The 15560-nt window shown below is 44.2% G+C and overlaps 1 protein-coding gene and 1 long non-coding RNA gene across 2 annotated transcripts in view; one reads left to right on the top strand and one right to left on the bottom strand.

Moving 5' to 3' along the window:
- Parp4 (poly(ADP-ribose) polymerase family member 4) overlaps nt 1-15560 on the bottom strand; it is an 86963-nt gene that overhangs the window by 27613 nt on the left and 43790 nt on the right. The window contains exons 21-27 of the mRNA XM_029469183.1: nt 14620-14757; nt 10447-10642; nt 8854-8921; nt 6893-7080; nt 3895-3994; nt 2192-2362; nt 1894-1974 (exon numbers count right to left, since the gene is read on the bottom strand). Coding sequence (XP_029325043.1) covers nt 1894-1974; nt 2192-2362; nt 3895-3994; nt 6893-7080; nt 8854-8921; nt 10447-10642; nt 14620-14757 — 942 coding nt within the window. The remainder of the gene's footprint in view (nt 1-1893; nt 1975-2191; nt 2363-3894; nt 3995-6892; nt 7081-8853; nt 8922-10446; nt 10643-14619; nt 14758-15560) is intronic.
- The window catches only part of LOC115029244, a 13103-nt gene continuing 8125 nt past the window's right edge, over nt 10583-15560 (top strand). Inside the window, exon 1 of the long non-coding RNA XR_003834816.1 lies at nt 10583-10739. This is a non-coding gene — a long non-coding RNA (uncharacterized LOC115029244). The remainder of the gene's footprint in view (nt 10740-15560) is intronic.

Genomic DNA, 15560 nt, shown 5'->3' with positions numbered 1-15560 from the left:
CCTCTATAATAAAAACTTCAAAACCTAAAGAAGGTCATGGAAGAGAGCCAGTTACTGCCATTCCTACACTAATGTCTGAACACCCAGCTTTATACCCACAGATAAGTATAGCTCCCACCCTTCATCATAGAGGCTTCTTTTTGCAGCAGAGATCTCTAACTGGCCGAATCCTGAGAGTAAGTGGCTGTGCGGTGCCTGATTGGCATGTCTACTTCCTAGCTTGCTTTTTCATTGCTGTTATAAAACACTGACCAAAAGAAACTTGGGAAGGAAGGGATTTATTTGGCTTTCTGGTTACAGCCAGTGACTAAGGGAAGCCAAGGCAGAAGCCCGGAGGCAGGAACTCAAGCACAGACCAGGGAGGAATGATGCTGACTGGCTTGTGTCTCCTGGCTTGCTAAGCTACCTTTCTATATCTCTGGCCCAGTTTCCACAGTGAAAATGCCTCCCCTCCCCTGCCCCCAACATTTCATCAAGCAAATGACGCACATACATTTCCACAGGCCAATCGGATGGAGGCAATCCTTCAGTTGAGAGTCCCTTCCACAGGTGACTCTAGTTTGTGTCTAGTTGGCCAAGACTAACCAGTACAGTCTACAACAGAACTTCTGCACCTAAGGCTTACGGAACACCATGGAGAGGGAGTGGGAAGACTGTAAGAGCGAGAGGATCAGGATGCCTGCTGTTAGAGAGTGTCTTATAGAAATAACAGGGAAGCTGCACCCGTGAGATCTCAACAATATGACTGTCTAAACAAGACCGACATGACACCACCACCACACCTAGATGAAAGCCTATAGGTAGTCAATGGCTGCTGAGAAAGAGAGAGTCAGTCTTGTCTAGGGATGAGTCACAGATTATTCAGTTCCACGCGGTCAGCCCTAAGCATGTGCACATAAAAGCAATGCTAAATGGACTCAATAGTCTGTGTGTGTGTGTGAGTCGTGGGGAGGGGGAAGAAAGAGAGAGAGAGAGAGAGAGAGAGAGAGAGAGAGAGAGAGAGAGAGAGAGAGAGAGAATAATTACAGAAGAGGTCATGAGTTCAGGAGAGAGTAATGAGTTGGAGAGGGATGGAGGAATAGAAATTATATAAATACAGTACGCGTGTGAAATTCTCAAAAGAATAAAAAATTTAAAAACTGTTAGAAAAACAAGAGAGAAAAGACCTTTGAATTGTAATTTGGACCTTCACTGTAATAATGATCAACAGTACATGAACCCTGAGTCCTGAGAAAGGATTTAGGGAACCTTCACCTCCTCTCCAATTCAGACAAACTGGACACGTAGGTAGCATGAAGAACAGTATTTGCCATTGGCAGTTGAACTGGGGAGTTTTATGGTGCTCTGCCCTTACCCAGGGGGTCTGGGACAACTTTTGTTGATGTGGTGGTGCATGAATGTAGTATCAGCACTCAAGAGGCTGAGGCAGGAGGAATGCTTCAATAGAAACCAAACAATCACATTTTGTTTTGAGTAAAGTTCCATGTAGCCTAGGCTGGCCTCAAACAGGCTTTGTAGCCAAGGATGGCCTTCCAAATTCCCAATCCTAATGCCTCTGCCTCTCAAGTGCTGGGGTCATAAGTCTGTCCACACAATTACAAGGAACACATGTTTACTTGCAAGCTAGTCTTACCCATGGACAGATCCAGGACTCCCAGATGGAGATCCTCTTGTAGGAATGTGTCTCCATCCCAGTTGCACAGATAACCTCTTGACCACTCTCCATATGTCTACTGACATATGTATCAGCACAGAACAACACAGGAAGGACATGGAACTTACATGTGAAAACTGACAATTATAACTTCCTGTCCATAGCCTAAGCTTGTGAATGCCCGGAAGTGGAAGAGCCCTCCCTGCTTGCAGCCCAGCAGTTTAAGATGTGAATCTTACAGTCCCAGTTGTCTTCTGGAGCTCTGTAGTTGACACCATTGTGCAAAATTCTTTCTCTTGGATGAATGCTTGCAGAGTTGCCTGAAGCAGGAGAAAGACACACGTTCTGTTAGTGTTTCTGCTCCCAGTGTGTGTTAGTGTAATAGCCACCCTTCTAGTGACACCCTCCCCTCCCAAGAGAAATCAGGAGCTTCTCCAGCCGGATACCCAGAGGGCAACCACAATGCCAAGAAGAGGGAAAGGGGAGGGGGTAAGGGGAAAGTCTTTCCCACACTGTAAGGAACTCTGCTCTTCTTACTTGTGTACAGTGAGGAATGAAGCCGTAGACCAGGAGTCGATCATTGTGGAACAAGGAGGGCACCCACGCCGGGGCCTGCAGTGGCTCGGGGGCATCTCTGCTAAGCTGCTGCCATTTGACAGAGACAGAGTGGCAACTTGGGGAACGTATCCTGGTCATTTGAGCTTCTATCTATAATACAAGAGAAAATACTTCCCCTTCAATGTTAGTATCTAAAACCAAACAAACAAAAAGCCAGCCAGGGATACATCTCAGTTGGTAGGCCACTTGAGTGCTTGCCCTGTATAAACAGTGGTATGGCTTCAATCTCTAGCACCATAAACTCAACAAACCACAGAAATACTTAACATGTAGAAGCTTACATTGTGTCTTTGAGAATTTTACAGGTTTTTTTCCTTCCTGTAATGGGGCATTTTTCCAGGGGTGGGGTGGGGATGTTTTATTTTGAGACAAGGTCTTAATATATAGTCTTGGCTGGCTTGGAACTTGCTTTGTAGACCAGGCAGGTCTCAAACTTATAGTGATCTGCCTGCCTCTGCCTCTGCCTCTCGAGTGCTGGGATTAAAGGTGCCGTCAGCTTAAATAAATATACTTAAGTTTTTCTATTTCAGCTTGTGGAGATAGCACAACAGTGGAAGCATTTGTCACACAAGCTGGGAAGCTCTGGATCCTTGGCAGCAGGAGTGGGAAATGTACAGCTGCCATGGAAAACAGACTTCTACTTCTGAGTGCAAACCCAAAGTTGAACAAACGGAAAGGCTCAACAGATACTGTGAGCCAGCATTGATGCAAGCAACATCACAGCGGCGTGTGGTGGGGTAGGCCAAGTTCATTGATAGGTTAACAGATATAATGAGGTGTGTGCACCTCTCTGTCTGTCTATCTCTCTCTTTATCACCTACTCTATTTGTGATAGAATAATCCTATATGAACATTTGGTACACTATTTTTCATCGCTAAGATGGGCACTGTGGCATACACCTGTAATCTCAACACTTAGATTAATAGAGGCAGTGGGATTAAGAGATCAAGTCCACCCTCAGCTCAGCCTGGGTTACACGAGATTCCTTTTTTCCCAAAACACAATTAAAAAATAATAAAATACTTGGCCTTAAAATGAAAAGAAAAAATTCTGTCAGCAACACAACACAGTGATAAGTCTTGTGACTATTATGATAAATTAATAAGCCAGACACAAAAGAGCAAATGTTTTATGCCTCTATCTAGAAGTATCTGGAAAAGGCAAACTCATACAGACTAGAAATGGAGTAGATATTGTCCAGCACTGAAGGCAGGAGGCAAACAGAGTTACTAGTATATTTAATTTATGTCACATTATTATACTTCCTGTTGGAGATGTGACTAAGCTCTGGAAATGACTGGAAATGATGGTTAGACAACCTTGGATCTGTAAATCTTGTGTGCATTTGATCATAATGAAGAACTAGCATGGGGTGTGGTCACGTCTGTAATCCAGGTGCTGTGGGGCAGAGGGAAGAGAGGTGCTGAGAATACAGACATGCACTACCATGTCCGGGTTGGCCTTTCTAATTATTAAAGAAAATGTTTCAAAAGCTTTGGCTTCCTTGTCAGTCTTGTCTATTCACAAAAGATAGAAGTTGCTACTGACTTGTAAGGAGATAGGATTTCCACATGTAAACAAACGAGTACAGGCAAGATGTTTAAAAAAGAAACCCACATACCTGTTTTTTCCAACTGTGCTTAGATTTTGAGTTAAAATATTCAAACACTCCAGCACCACACTGAGACAAGGTCCTTAAGATGTGACGATTTGCTGTGGAACTGATCACATTTCATACATTTTAATTAAAAACAATTTTTTTTTTCAGACAGGGCTGAAAAATGTAGCTATGTAGCCCTGGCTGTCCTGGAACACACTCTACACCAGACTGGCCTCAAACTCAGAGATCCTCGCCTCTGCCTCTGCCTCTGCCTCTGCCTCATTTTATTTTATTTTATTTTATTTTATTTTATTTTCTCTTTCTTCTCTCTCTCTCTCCCTCTCTCCTCCTCCTCCTCCTCCTCCTCCTCCTTCTTCTCTCTCTCTCTCCCTCCCTCTTTCCTCTCTCTCCCTCCCTCTCTTCTCTCTCTCTCTCTCTCTCTCTCTCTCTCTCTCTCTCTCTCAAGAGTCTCACTCTGTTACCAAGCTATTCTTGAACTTGGGGCAATCTTTCCACCTCTTACAAGTATGTAACATTATGGCAAGCTCAGCTGAGTTAGTTTTTAGACTGGTCTTACTTAGTAGCCTATGCTGGCTTTGAGCTTTTAGTTTCTTACTTCATCTTGTCAGGAGCTGAGATTATAAATTTGTGGCATGACACCCAGTAATTTTCAAGCCATTCTAGACATAGTTGCTAAATAGATGTTAACAATGTCAAGAAAAATGAGTTAAGAATTTGTTCTTCTGTTCCTGAGATAAACAGATTAAATGTGTTAGGGTGCAGCTCATGGGTGGGCACACCCAAGGCGAGTGGGGCTCTTGAGTCAGTAAAGCACTGGCAAAATGTAGAGGGCGCAAAGTCCGTGTACAGATAAGCATTGGGAAACCCAGGATTGTTAAACATGCAGTATTATCTCTTCAGAGGAAGAAATGCACAACCGGTTTTCTGCCCGGAAGGCTGGGAATGGAGATGTTAGTAGTCTGGTGACCTCTGTGCTATCTGAATGATGGTGGCCACAATGGCTCCCCAAGCCCTTAAGATAACATGTGAGAGCTTCGATGTAATTATGCCTTAAGTTTTATTGTACACACAGGATTGTGTTACACCAAGAACCTCCTCCACCCCAAAATGTATTGTGCTTAAATATGCCTAAAATAAACTTCCTGTTTCAGACCAACTCCGGCTACTGAGTTGTGTTGAAGCAGATTTTTTCTTGCCTCACACAAATGACACTCTTTCTGGCCAGGGTATTTGCAGAGACCTCTGTAGCAGAAATATTAAACAATAAGTAAATAAAGTCAGGCAGTTGGTGGCACACTCCTTTAATCCCAGAATTTGGGAGGCAGAGGCAGGCAGATCTCTAAATTCAAGGCCAGCCTGGTCTATACAGTGAGACCCAGGACAGCCAGGGATATACAGAGAAAAGGAAATAAAATAAAGTAAAATAAATAAATAAAACCAAATACTTCCACACTTAAAAACAAACAAACAAACAAACAACAACCACAGTAATGGCAACAGCAAAAGGTGCAGGATTTGGTGGCACAGTTGTGAGATGCAGGCAGGAGACCAGGAGTCCAAGCATGTCCCTGGTTACTTTTTTGTTGTTGTTGTTTTTTGTTTTTGTTTTTTTCGAGACAGGGTTTCTCTGTGTAGCCCTGGCTGTCCAGGAACTCACTTTCTAGACCAGGCTGGCCTCGAACTCACAAATCCACCTGCCTCTGCCTCCCGAGTGCTGGGATAATAGGCCACCACCGCCTGGCTCCTTGGTTACAGCCTGGGCTACACAGAAACCTTTCTTAAACAAACCAAACTGTGAACAAAACAAAAAACTTCAAAGATATCAAAATGATACTTGATAAAGATAGTTGCCTAAAGAGCTAGGATGTAGCTCACTTTGTAGTGTGTTTGCCTAGCATGTACAAGGTCCTGGGTTCAAACCCAGTACTGACCAGACAGGTGTGCCAGTACACATCGGTAATTCTACACTTGGAAGGTAAAGGCAGGAAGAGCAGATACCTTGTCACAAAACAAAAATATCAGCCGTGCTGGGCACGGAGGCATATGCCTGTAATTCTAGCATTCAAGAGGCAAGAGGATCTCAAGATTCAGGCCAGCCTGGTCTACATAATAATTTTCTGGCTAGTCTGGGCTACTGAGTGAGACCTTGTCTTAAAATGAACCAAAACAACCGATACAAAGGGGAAAAACTAAACAGAGGCATGGAGAGTTGTTGTTGGAGCACACAGTTCCGCTTTTACCATCAGTAGCCGTAGAGTGCCTTCAGAGGCTATGAAGAGGCAGGGATGGAAAGACTGGGAAGGTATCATGGATATTCTGGACCCTTGAGGCCCAGAGCTTGTAGTCAGGGCTCACTTGTGAGGACAGCACAGCAGTCTACAAACCTCCTCAGGAATCTGCCTCACATCCTGCCTCAGAAGAGGGACACCTGGTGCCCAGGAGAGGAAGCTGTGCAGGAAGAATCTCTGGGCTTCATGGCCAGGCACCAGGTAGGGATTCTGCTAGAGCAGCAGGAGACTCTCCTGGCCTTTTCCTTACACAGATGCCAACTACAATCCAACAATGTGAGGAAAGACTGTGACCTCAGGGCTTCAAAGGTGCAAATGCAGAAAACTGATAGCACAGGAGAGGGATAAGGCAGGTGTGCAGCAGGTGTGAGGCAGGTGGCAGCCCCAAGGGCAGGCATTGCCAACCATGCACATGTGCAAATCAGCCCCAGGGAGCTGTGCCAGGCTGCTCAGGACAAGCTAGTCATCTAAACTGTTATACTAAATAACAGTCCCATGAAGCCCTGTTTTACACATGAAACGGCCTGCCCGAGGTCCCTGTGGTTGTGAGTCACTGGCAGCGTGGTCCCAAGCCAAGAGCTCAGCTCCTCTGCAACATACAGATTTCATGTATTCATACCAGCTTCCAAGCTTGCAAAGTTCCCAGACAAACTAAAGACTTGTCCACCAGCTACCTTGGTCACAATGGTGATTCGATCTCTGAAACTTACCCAACAGCACAGGTGAACACTCTGGTGTGCTGGATATTTCTTTTCACAAGCTGCAGTGTCAGACTCTCACTCTGGAGGTGCCCATCAGATATGAGGAGAATGTTCCGGAACCCTTCTGAAGGGTACAGGAGACTTAAATAGCGAAGAACTTTCCAGAAGTCTGTGTTCCCCATGGAAGGTGCTGCAGACTGCAGGAGATCAAGTGTCACAATCTTAAGGTCCATCCATCGTTAACTGTGGCTGAACATAACCTCTACACCCCAGCCGTCATGACGAATTAAGGCTCCCTTCAGCCCCCCAAGCACCCACAGAGTAATGACGAAAAAGCTTTTTAATAACACTGTAGATCTGGTCTGGCAAATGTCCAAAGAGAAACTGTTCCTGAACAGAAATCTTTTACAGCTTTGATAGATTTTCAGCTATCATAGTCTGCATATGCTATCATCTGTAAGTCTCTGTTAGGGCCCAGCTCCAAGTTATACTCTGAGCAATTAAACATGTTTAAGGGACAGAAGCGGAAGCTTAGCCATTTTGGACAAATGAGAGATTTACACAGCAAAACTATTGTCCCAATTATTTTGAATCAGATCGGCGTTGTACTTTTAGGGTCATTAGCCAGGGTCATCCTGCCTGGCTGGCAGACTGATGCTCTTTTTGATATGGGAAACAGGATAACAGATGGCAGTCTTGGTGACAAAGCTTAACGGAAACATAGCCTTGGTAGGCTTGATTACATCAGAAGCCAGCTCTGCTGTTATGTTCCTGCCGCTCCTAACAAGCCTGGCTAGTGTACTATTTATCTTCCAGGCGTATTGGAGGCAAGGCTCCCTTAGCTAAGTTCTGTCTGTGTAACTTTATATCACTAGCAAGTTTATTGGTAAACTCTTTATAACATCGGCTTATTACTTCTAGCTTCTCTGTCACTGTGGACACCTATCAGGAATTCATTATTCACTGAAGCAAGCATGTGTGTATGTCTGTGTGCATGTGTGTAAGTATGTATGTATGTGTGTGCATGCATTTATATGTTTTGGGGGGGGAGGCCCACAGGTACCTTGGTAGAGGTCATGTGACAACTTGCATAAACCAGTTTTTTCCTTCTCGTGGGTCCCAGAGTGGGACTCAGCCACTGCCTTTATTCACTGAGCCATCTCAACATCCACTTTTCAAGTTTTTTTTTTTTTTGAGACAGACACTGCTAAGGCTGGCCTCAAACTTACGAGGTAGCTGACCTTCTTGTTCTGAACTCCTGATCCTCCTGCCTCTACCGCTGAATGCTGAGATTATAGGTTTGACTTTTCTGTTTTCACTGCTGTTAACTTGCGATTAAAGAAAGGTCATATCATCCTCATCATCACCATCACCAGCATCACCAGCATCCTCACCAGCAGCAGCATCCCTACTATCACCATCATTGTCACCATCATTGTCACCATCATGCTCAGCACCATCATCAGCACCATTATCATCACCAACATCCTACTACTATCTTCACCATCACCCTCATCCTCACCATCACCATCACAGGCCACCATTGTGGGTCAGATAACTGACATCTCCTATCCCATAAAGGCTTTATACCTGCCTGTGGGTGCTACTGGGAGTTGATGGGACCTAGTGTACTAGGATTCAGATTGGGGCTGTGTGCCCTTACAGAAGGGGATACTGGGCCCCTGGCTCCTTGCTGCCTTCCTTTGCTTCTGAGCCCTCAGGCGAATGACCCTTTTCCCTCTGCTGTAGTAAGCTGTGCTGCCAAAGGACCAAAGCCAGAGGGCCAAGCAACTACAAACAGACCTCTGCAAGTGTGGACCAGAGACCTTCCTCCTTACAAGTAGGTTTATCTCATGCATCTGTAGAAAAGCTCACTTGCATCCACCAGTGTACAGAACATTCGAGGACCAGGTCCTGGACCAATCACTCAAGCCTCGCGAAGACACAGGAGGGGAGGACATGTCACTTACCATAATGAACTCTGTGGCCATTTTACTGTCCGTGATGCACTTAGGATATGAAAACAGTTCCTTGTAACCTGTATAATAAGAAGGTGTGTTATAGCCAGGCGTGGTGGCGCACGCCTTTAATCCCAGCACTTGGGAGGCAGAGGCAGGCGGATTTCTGAGTTCGAGGCCAGCCTGGTCTACAGAGTGAGTTCCAGGACAGCCAAGGTGACACAGAGAAACCCTGTCTCGAAAAACAAACGAACAAAAAACAAACAAACAAACAAAAAAGAAGGTGTGATAAATTGCCATTAAACACCCACAGACTGACCACTAGTGAACACCAAGGCGACTGTTTCTACCATAAGCAGTGCTACATATTAATGTGTATGCTTCCTTTTCAGAAAACCATGTATACACATTTTGGCACACAAAAACACATTTCAAGTACATTCTATAAGCTGTTTTATATAAGATGCTCTGAGTCAAGCTCCACGCAGAAGAGATCTCTGCATTGCGCATGCAAACCAAGATCTAAGTCACAGCAGTGGTACAGGCAGCTCAGCCCAGGCAGGGCAGAGTCCCCAGCAAAGTGCCTGCCATCACTATATGACCCATGTTCCTGGCATAACCACCCAGCTTCATTGTTAAAGGAAACAGATACATAGAAGATGACTCTCATTGGGCAGGACCACCCTGACTCGACTCTATGCACCTTCTTTCACTCCTGAGATGCCTTATTTACAAGACAGGGTCTTCTTCTGTAGTTCAGCCTAGCCTGGAATTCACAATATAGTCTGGGCTCTCTTATTAGCACACCTGCCTCAGTCTCTGGAATGCTGGGATTACAGAAGTAAGCCATCATGCCTGGCTCAAAGGCACTATTAGCCATATGACTGGCTACCCTGAGATTATTCTTGTAATCCCTATACCATTAGCTAATATTCAAGTAGTATGGCATAGCCAAACTGTTTCAAGCCATTTTATCTAACTTCTACTTAGAGGTTAAGTCATTAACCTGAGCCATGGATTTGAGCCACCACTCCCAGCTCTGCCCTGCCATGTTCTTGAGCTGTCTCTGCCCTCCTTCCTGGAAGGTGACATTGACCTTCTAGTAACAGTGCTGGCTTGGTGCTGCCAGAGCCCATTTCTGACATGTTTACTATGACAGGGCTGATTACAAATGGCGGTCCTGACTCTTTGGACTTTCCTATTAAATAAGCAAAGGTTGTTGTATCTTGTTCAGTTGATTATTACATTGGTCACATTTGTGTCTCACTTACTGTATAGCAAAGCTTAAAATCCTTGGCACAGATTATCTCTGCCCTTGCAAGACTATGATGTAGGGGCTATTAGCATGTAGGTGAGACAAAAACAAAACAAAACAAAACAAAAAAACCCAAAAAAACCAAAAAACAAGACAGTTAACAGAGGTGCCAAAGAGACTATCGAGTTTATAAATGGTCCAGGCAGATCTTCACCAAGAGGCACTGACTTCAGAGCTTTGTGCTTCAGCTTCAGGGTAAGGTCTCTAACTGCACAGATGAGGCCAGGCTCTGTCGGCCACCAGTCTGCACAGCACGTACTTGTGTCAAGGACTAGGGACAGCGCACTAACCTGTGCCAAACTGCATAATGTTGACTTTCTGTTCTTCACCCAGCAAAGACAGAGCATACAGGGCAACCTGCTTGGCTTGAGTGAATGTCACACCCTCCATGGAACTGGAACAGTCAAGACAAATAATCACTTCATTCTTTCCATGGAGGTTAGAGAGGACGTCCGCAAGCTCCGGTTGAAAGACAAGCATGCAGGCCTAAAGGGAGGAGACAGTGGATCAGAGGTTCTCGCAGCTTACATGAGAAAATACTCTCAATGCCAAAAGCTTCTAGGACCTGTGAGAGGCTCAGCAGGTAAACATGCCTTCTATTCAAGTCTGACTTCCCTGTGGCTTCAGGCCTCAAAGCCACAGGGAAGGAAGCAGAGAACCGTTCTCAAAAATTTTCTTCTAACCTTTACATGCTCTCTATGGCACATGTTTACAAACACACACAGACACACAGACACAGACACACAGACTCATATAGACACAGACACACACAGATATACACACAGAGACACAGACACACACAGACACACACACACAGACACACACACACAGATACACAGAGACACAGACATACACACAGACACACAAACAGACACACACACACAAGAAAACCTTCTAGTAAACTAATGCTACCAAACCAAAATGGGTAAGATCTCTCTTTTTATTCTTTCGAGTTGGTGTCTCCATTGTGTAACAAAGACTAACTTAAAATTTGCTATGTAGCCGAGGGTGACGGTGAACTTCTGATTCTCTTGCCTATTCTTCCAAAGCACTAGATTACAGGGATATTCCTCCATTCTGAGCTATTATTTTTCTAATAATAAAATGACAGACAAGCCGGGCAGTGGTGGTGCACACCTTTAATCCCAGCACTTGGGAGGCAGAGGCAGGCGGGTTTCTGAGTTTGAGGCCAGCCTGGTCTACAAAGTGAGTTCCTGGACAGCCAGAGCTACACAGAGAACCCCTGCCTCGAAAAAAAAAAAAAAAAAAAAAAAAGACAGACTAGTGCTTGGGAGGGGTAGCCTAGGCATTCAAATAGAGTAGAATGTTAGAGATAAAGATGCAAACACGTGGGATGAAAATGCCCAAAGAATCAGGGGTCTACACAGGGGTCTGGGATATGGTTCATTGGTAGAGTGTTTGCCTAGAACACACCAAAGCCTTTGTGTGATCTCTAGCACTCCATAAAACTGGAGGGGGTAATCCCTGTGATTTCTACCCATGGGTAGTAGAGGCAAGAGGGTCAGAAGTTTAATGACTTTTGGGCCAGCCTGGGCTTCACAAGACCCTGGTCCCTCAAATATAGACTATTAAAAAAAAAAACAAACCACAGGATCTGACCTTGTACAAAGAATGAATCTATGAATCATCTCTGTCAATCACACACTATTCTAAAAGGAATAGAGATGCTGTACTGCTTACAATGCATAGACTGCTTATTAACCAGTACACAACAAAGTTCTGCCATTTCATAAGTTTCAGTTTAAGTTGTTTTAATTTTATTTTTTATGTGCATGGGTATTTTGTCTGCATGGTTATCTATGTACCGTGTGTATACCAGGTGCCCATGTAGACAGAAAGAGGATGTCAGATCCCCTAAATTGTGAGTCATCACGTGAGTGCTGTCAATCAAACCTGGGTCCACTGGAAGAGCAGCCAGTGCTCTTTTCACAACTGAGCCACCTCTCCGGCCCCTTAAGTTATGTTTATTACAGTTCCCTTATTTCTAGCTTACTTTACTGTTTCTTTATTTGGTGTGCATGTATGTACAGTCACATGCGTGTGGAGTGAGAGGACACTGTGAAGGAGTCTGTTCTCTTTTACCACATGGGTCTTTAGGCTTCTGGGTGCCTGTTTTTACCTGCTCAGCCACCAGACGGTCCCAAGGCTCACGTTAATTGTAAATGAAGTAGCAATTATTTGTTACAAACGCACACAATTGTATTATGGCCATAAGTAATTTTATCTATTTAAAAAACATTTTTGTTGGGGGCTGGTGAGATGGCTCAGTGGTTAAGAGCACCGAATGCTCTTCCAAAGGTCATGAGTTCAAATCCCAGCAACCTCATGGTGGCTCACAACCATCTGTAACAAAAATCTGATGCCCTCTTCTGGAGTGTCTGAAGACAGCTACAGTGTACACACATGTAATAAATAAATAAATAAATCTTTAAAAATTTTTTTTGTTTGCTGTTTATTTATTTATTTATTGTGTGTGTGTGTGTGTGTGTGTGTGTGTGTGTGTGTGTGTGTAGTGCATGCATGCCACTGTACACATAGAAGTCTGAGGTGGTAATCCCTGTAAAACAATTTACAGGAGTTATTTTTCTCCTTCCACCATGTAGGTTCCAAGGATCTAAACTCAGGTGGTCAGGCTGGGAGGCCAGAACTTTTACATGCTGAGCAATCTCTCTGGCCTTTATTTATTATTTCATGTGTGTGCATGACATGTGCTGACGTGGAGGGCAGAGGACAAGTGCAGAAGTCAGTTCTCTTTCCACCGTGTGGGTTCCATGTAACTGAGGAACATTTCAGCCACATCTTGGTGGCTTCATCTCCTGGCATGTCAAATGCTCCCTGTGGTGAGCCTCCTTGAAGCTACAGTCAGGTTGTTCTTGAAACATCAGCAACCAAGGCACCAGGACACTTTCACACATGTGTGTACTAAGGCACAGTCTGTGCCCTTAAAAGACTAATGTCCTTGCAGCATAGCGACACTTAGGCTGTAATTTGTGACACTCACCAGGGGGCTTTTCTAGGTCATAGGAAGAAATACCCTAAGAGGAAGGGCTGAGCTACCAGGATTTGGGAAGGGAAGGGTCACCTTACCCCCACTCTCTAAATGTTCATAAAACATTGAAAATCCATGAAAAAAAGGCACTGGGCTGCTTGCCTCTGGGCAGCCCACTTCAATTTCTTTGGAGTGTTTGCTTTGCTTAGGCGTGCTAAACAAACTGGCTAACCTGTGTGCACCATTATACTGTCTTTTTTCCTTCTAGGAAACAAGGACCAAGAGCTACCTTCACCTCACTAACACTGAATGGAGTGGCATACACCTGTAGTTCTAGTACCTGGGAGGTCACAAGTTCAAGGCCAGTGTGGGATACAAAGAAAGTTTGAGACCAGGCTGAACTACAAAGAAAGGCCCTGTTTCAAAAAGTGAACTTTCAACTTCAATAGAGTATTTATTAATACTTTTTCCCAATAAATACGTGTTTTCTATTATTATTATTATTGTTATATTTTTGAGACAGGTTTTTTTTTTTTTTGGTTTTTTTGAGACAGGGTTTCTCTGTATAGCCCTGGCCCTGGCTGTCCTGGAACTCACTTTGTAGACCAGGCTGGCCTCGAACTCAGAAATCCGCCTGCCTCTGCCTCCCGAGTGCTGGGATTAAAGGCGTATGCCACTACACCCAGCTTGAGATAGGTTCTTATTGAGCACATGCTGGTCTTAAATTTTGAGGTAAGGACAACATTAACTCCTGATTTCCCTTAGCTGCTACTTCCCATGGCCTGGGATTGACAGGCACGAGGCACTGTGTGTTGGGATAATCTTCCTGTGCGCTGTGTAAAGGTTGTCTTTGTATTATTGCAAATGTTGATTTCTGTATCAGTGTGCCAGCCAGACTTTGGTATTATTATTTTTGTGAAGCATCACCTGTCTCAGTGTTTCATAAACATTCTTCTCCATCACCTCTGATTGATTTAATAAAGAGCCAACAGGAAATGAAGTAGGAAATGAAAGGCCAGACTTCATCTTTGGGAACTCTGGGAAAGAATCTGGTGGGGGAGTCACCAGCCAGACACAGAGGAAGGAACAGCTGCTGGTACTGAATAAGAGGTAATGGGCCACAGGACAGAACATAGATTAGAATAAATGGGCTAACTGAAGTTATATGAGCTAGCTGAGAGGCAGCCAGTCTCAGCCATAAAGAAATAGTCTTTGTGTCAATATTAAAAGCTGGCCAGTGGAGATACTCTGGCAATATCTATGCCCAGCTATTTCATGTACACGTGTGTGTGTGTGTGTGTGTGTGTGTTTGTGTGTGTGTATGTATGCTGGTATTCTCTTACTATGTCACCAAGGCATGCCTTGAACTAGTGGTCATTCCCCTGCCTTAGCTTCTCTAAGTGAACTGCCACATCTGGCAGTGTTTCCTACTCCCAAGTAAGAAGGAACATACCTCGCTTTCTTTTTCTGGATGTTTTTCAACCCACATTCTTGGGAGATATGCATCACGCAAACCAATGTGGAGAGAAAATCCACCGCTGTCCAAGGAGCTGCCTTCCACAGTGCTAACAACAGCTTTACAGTCTGTGCTCTGCAACACAAAACAAGCACACAACGGAGTAAACAAGAGAATAGCAGCATCCTGTCTGTGAGTGCTGGCCTGACGAGCGGTAAATACTTGCATTATCTATATAACTCCATTACGAATCAACACTGCAGTACTATGTCCAAAACCATGAATGACCACTATCATACTGGTTACCTTCAAACTCTACAGTTGATGTATACTACAAATCTACTTAAGTTTGAGACAGTTACTTCTGCATATTTATCTGGATATAGCAGAAAGCACACGACATAAGCAGAACCTGAAAAAATAAACCTAACATTCACGAGATGCTTTGGAATTAGACTTTGTTTTTAAGGTTTTTAATTCTTAAATATAAAATGGCTTTTGAAGATGTAGATAAAGTTAAAATAATGACGACAACACTGTAAAATGACCACATGGCTCTGTGCTCTAGGACATTAACCCTTTTGCAGGGACTTAAGGAGCACCCCTTGCTTGGGAATGGCGTCTATAAACTCACCAACGGGGCTGACCATGTGACTTCCTTTGATCAATAATAGCACAGGCAAATGTGATGCAAGCAGGAGACAACAGCACACTGTATGGCTGGCCTTGACTTATTGCTGACAGGGGCTCTCCCACCACCACATGAACATGGGGTGGACTTTGGGTAGGCGAGGAAGCAGGATAGAGGGAAAGAAATTTCCAAATGAAGTCAGGGTAGGAAGAGGGCGATGTTATTGTTGTCTGCAGTTTCTTGGTGCAAGTTTTCTCTATATTGTCAGTATATCTAATGTCATATTTCTTTTTTTACGTGAGACCAA

The sequence above is a fragment of the Mus caroli genome, chromosome 14 (assembly GCF_900094665.2).
Source record: "Mus caroli chromosome 14, CAROLI_EIJ_v1.1, whole genome shotgun sequence".
In the NCBI taxonomy this organism is placed as follows: domain Eukaryota; kingdom Metazoa; phylum Chordata; class Mammalia; order Rodentia; family Muridae; genus Mus; species Mus caroli.
Note: the sequence above shows the minus strand (reverse complement) of the source record. Positions and strands in the feature narration are given on the sequence as shown.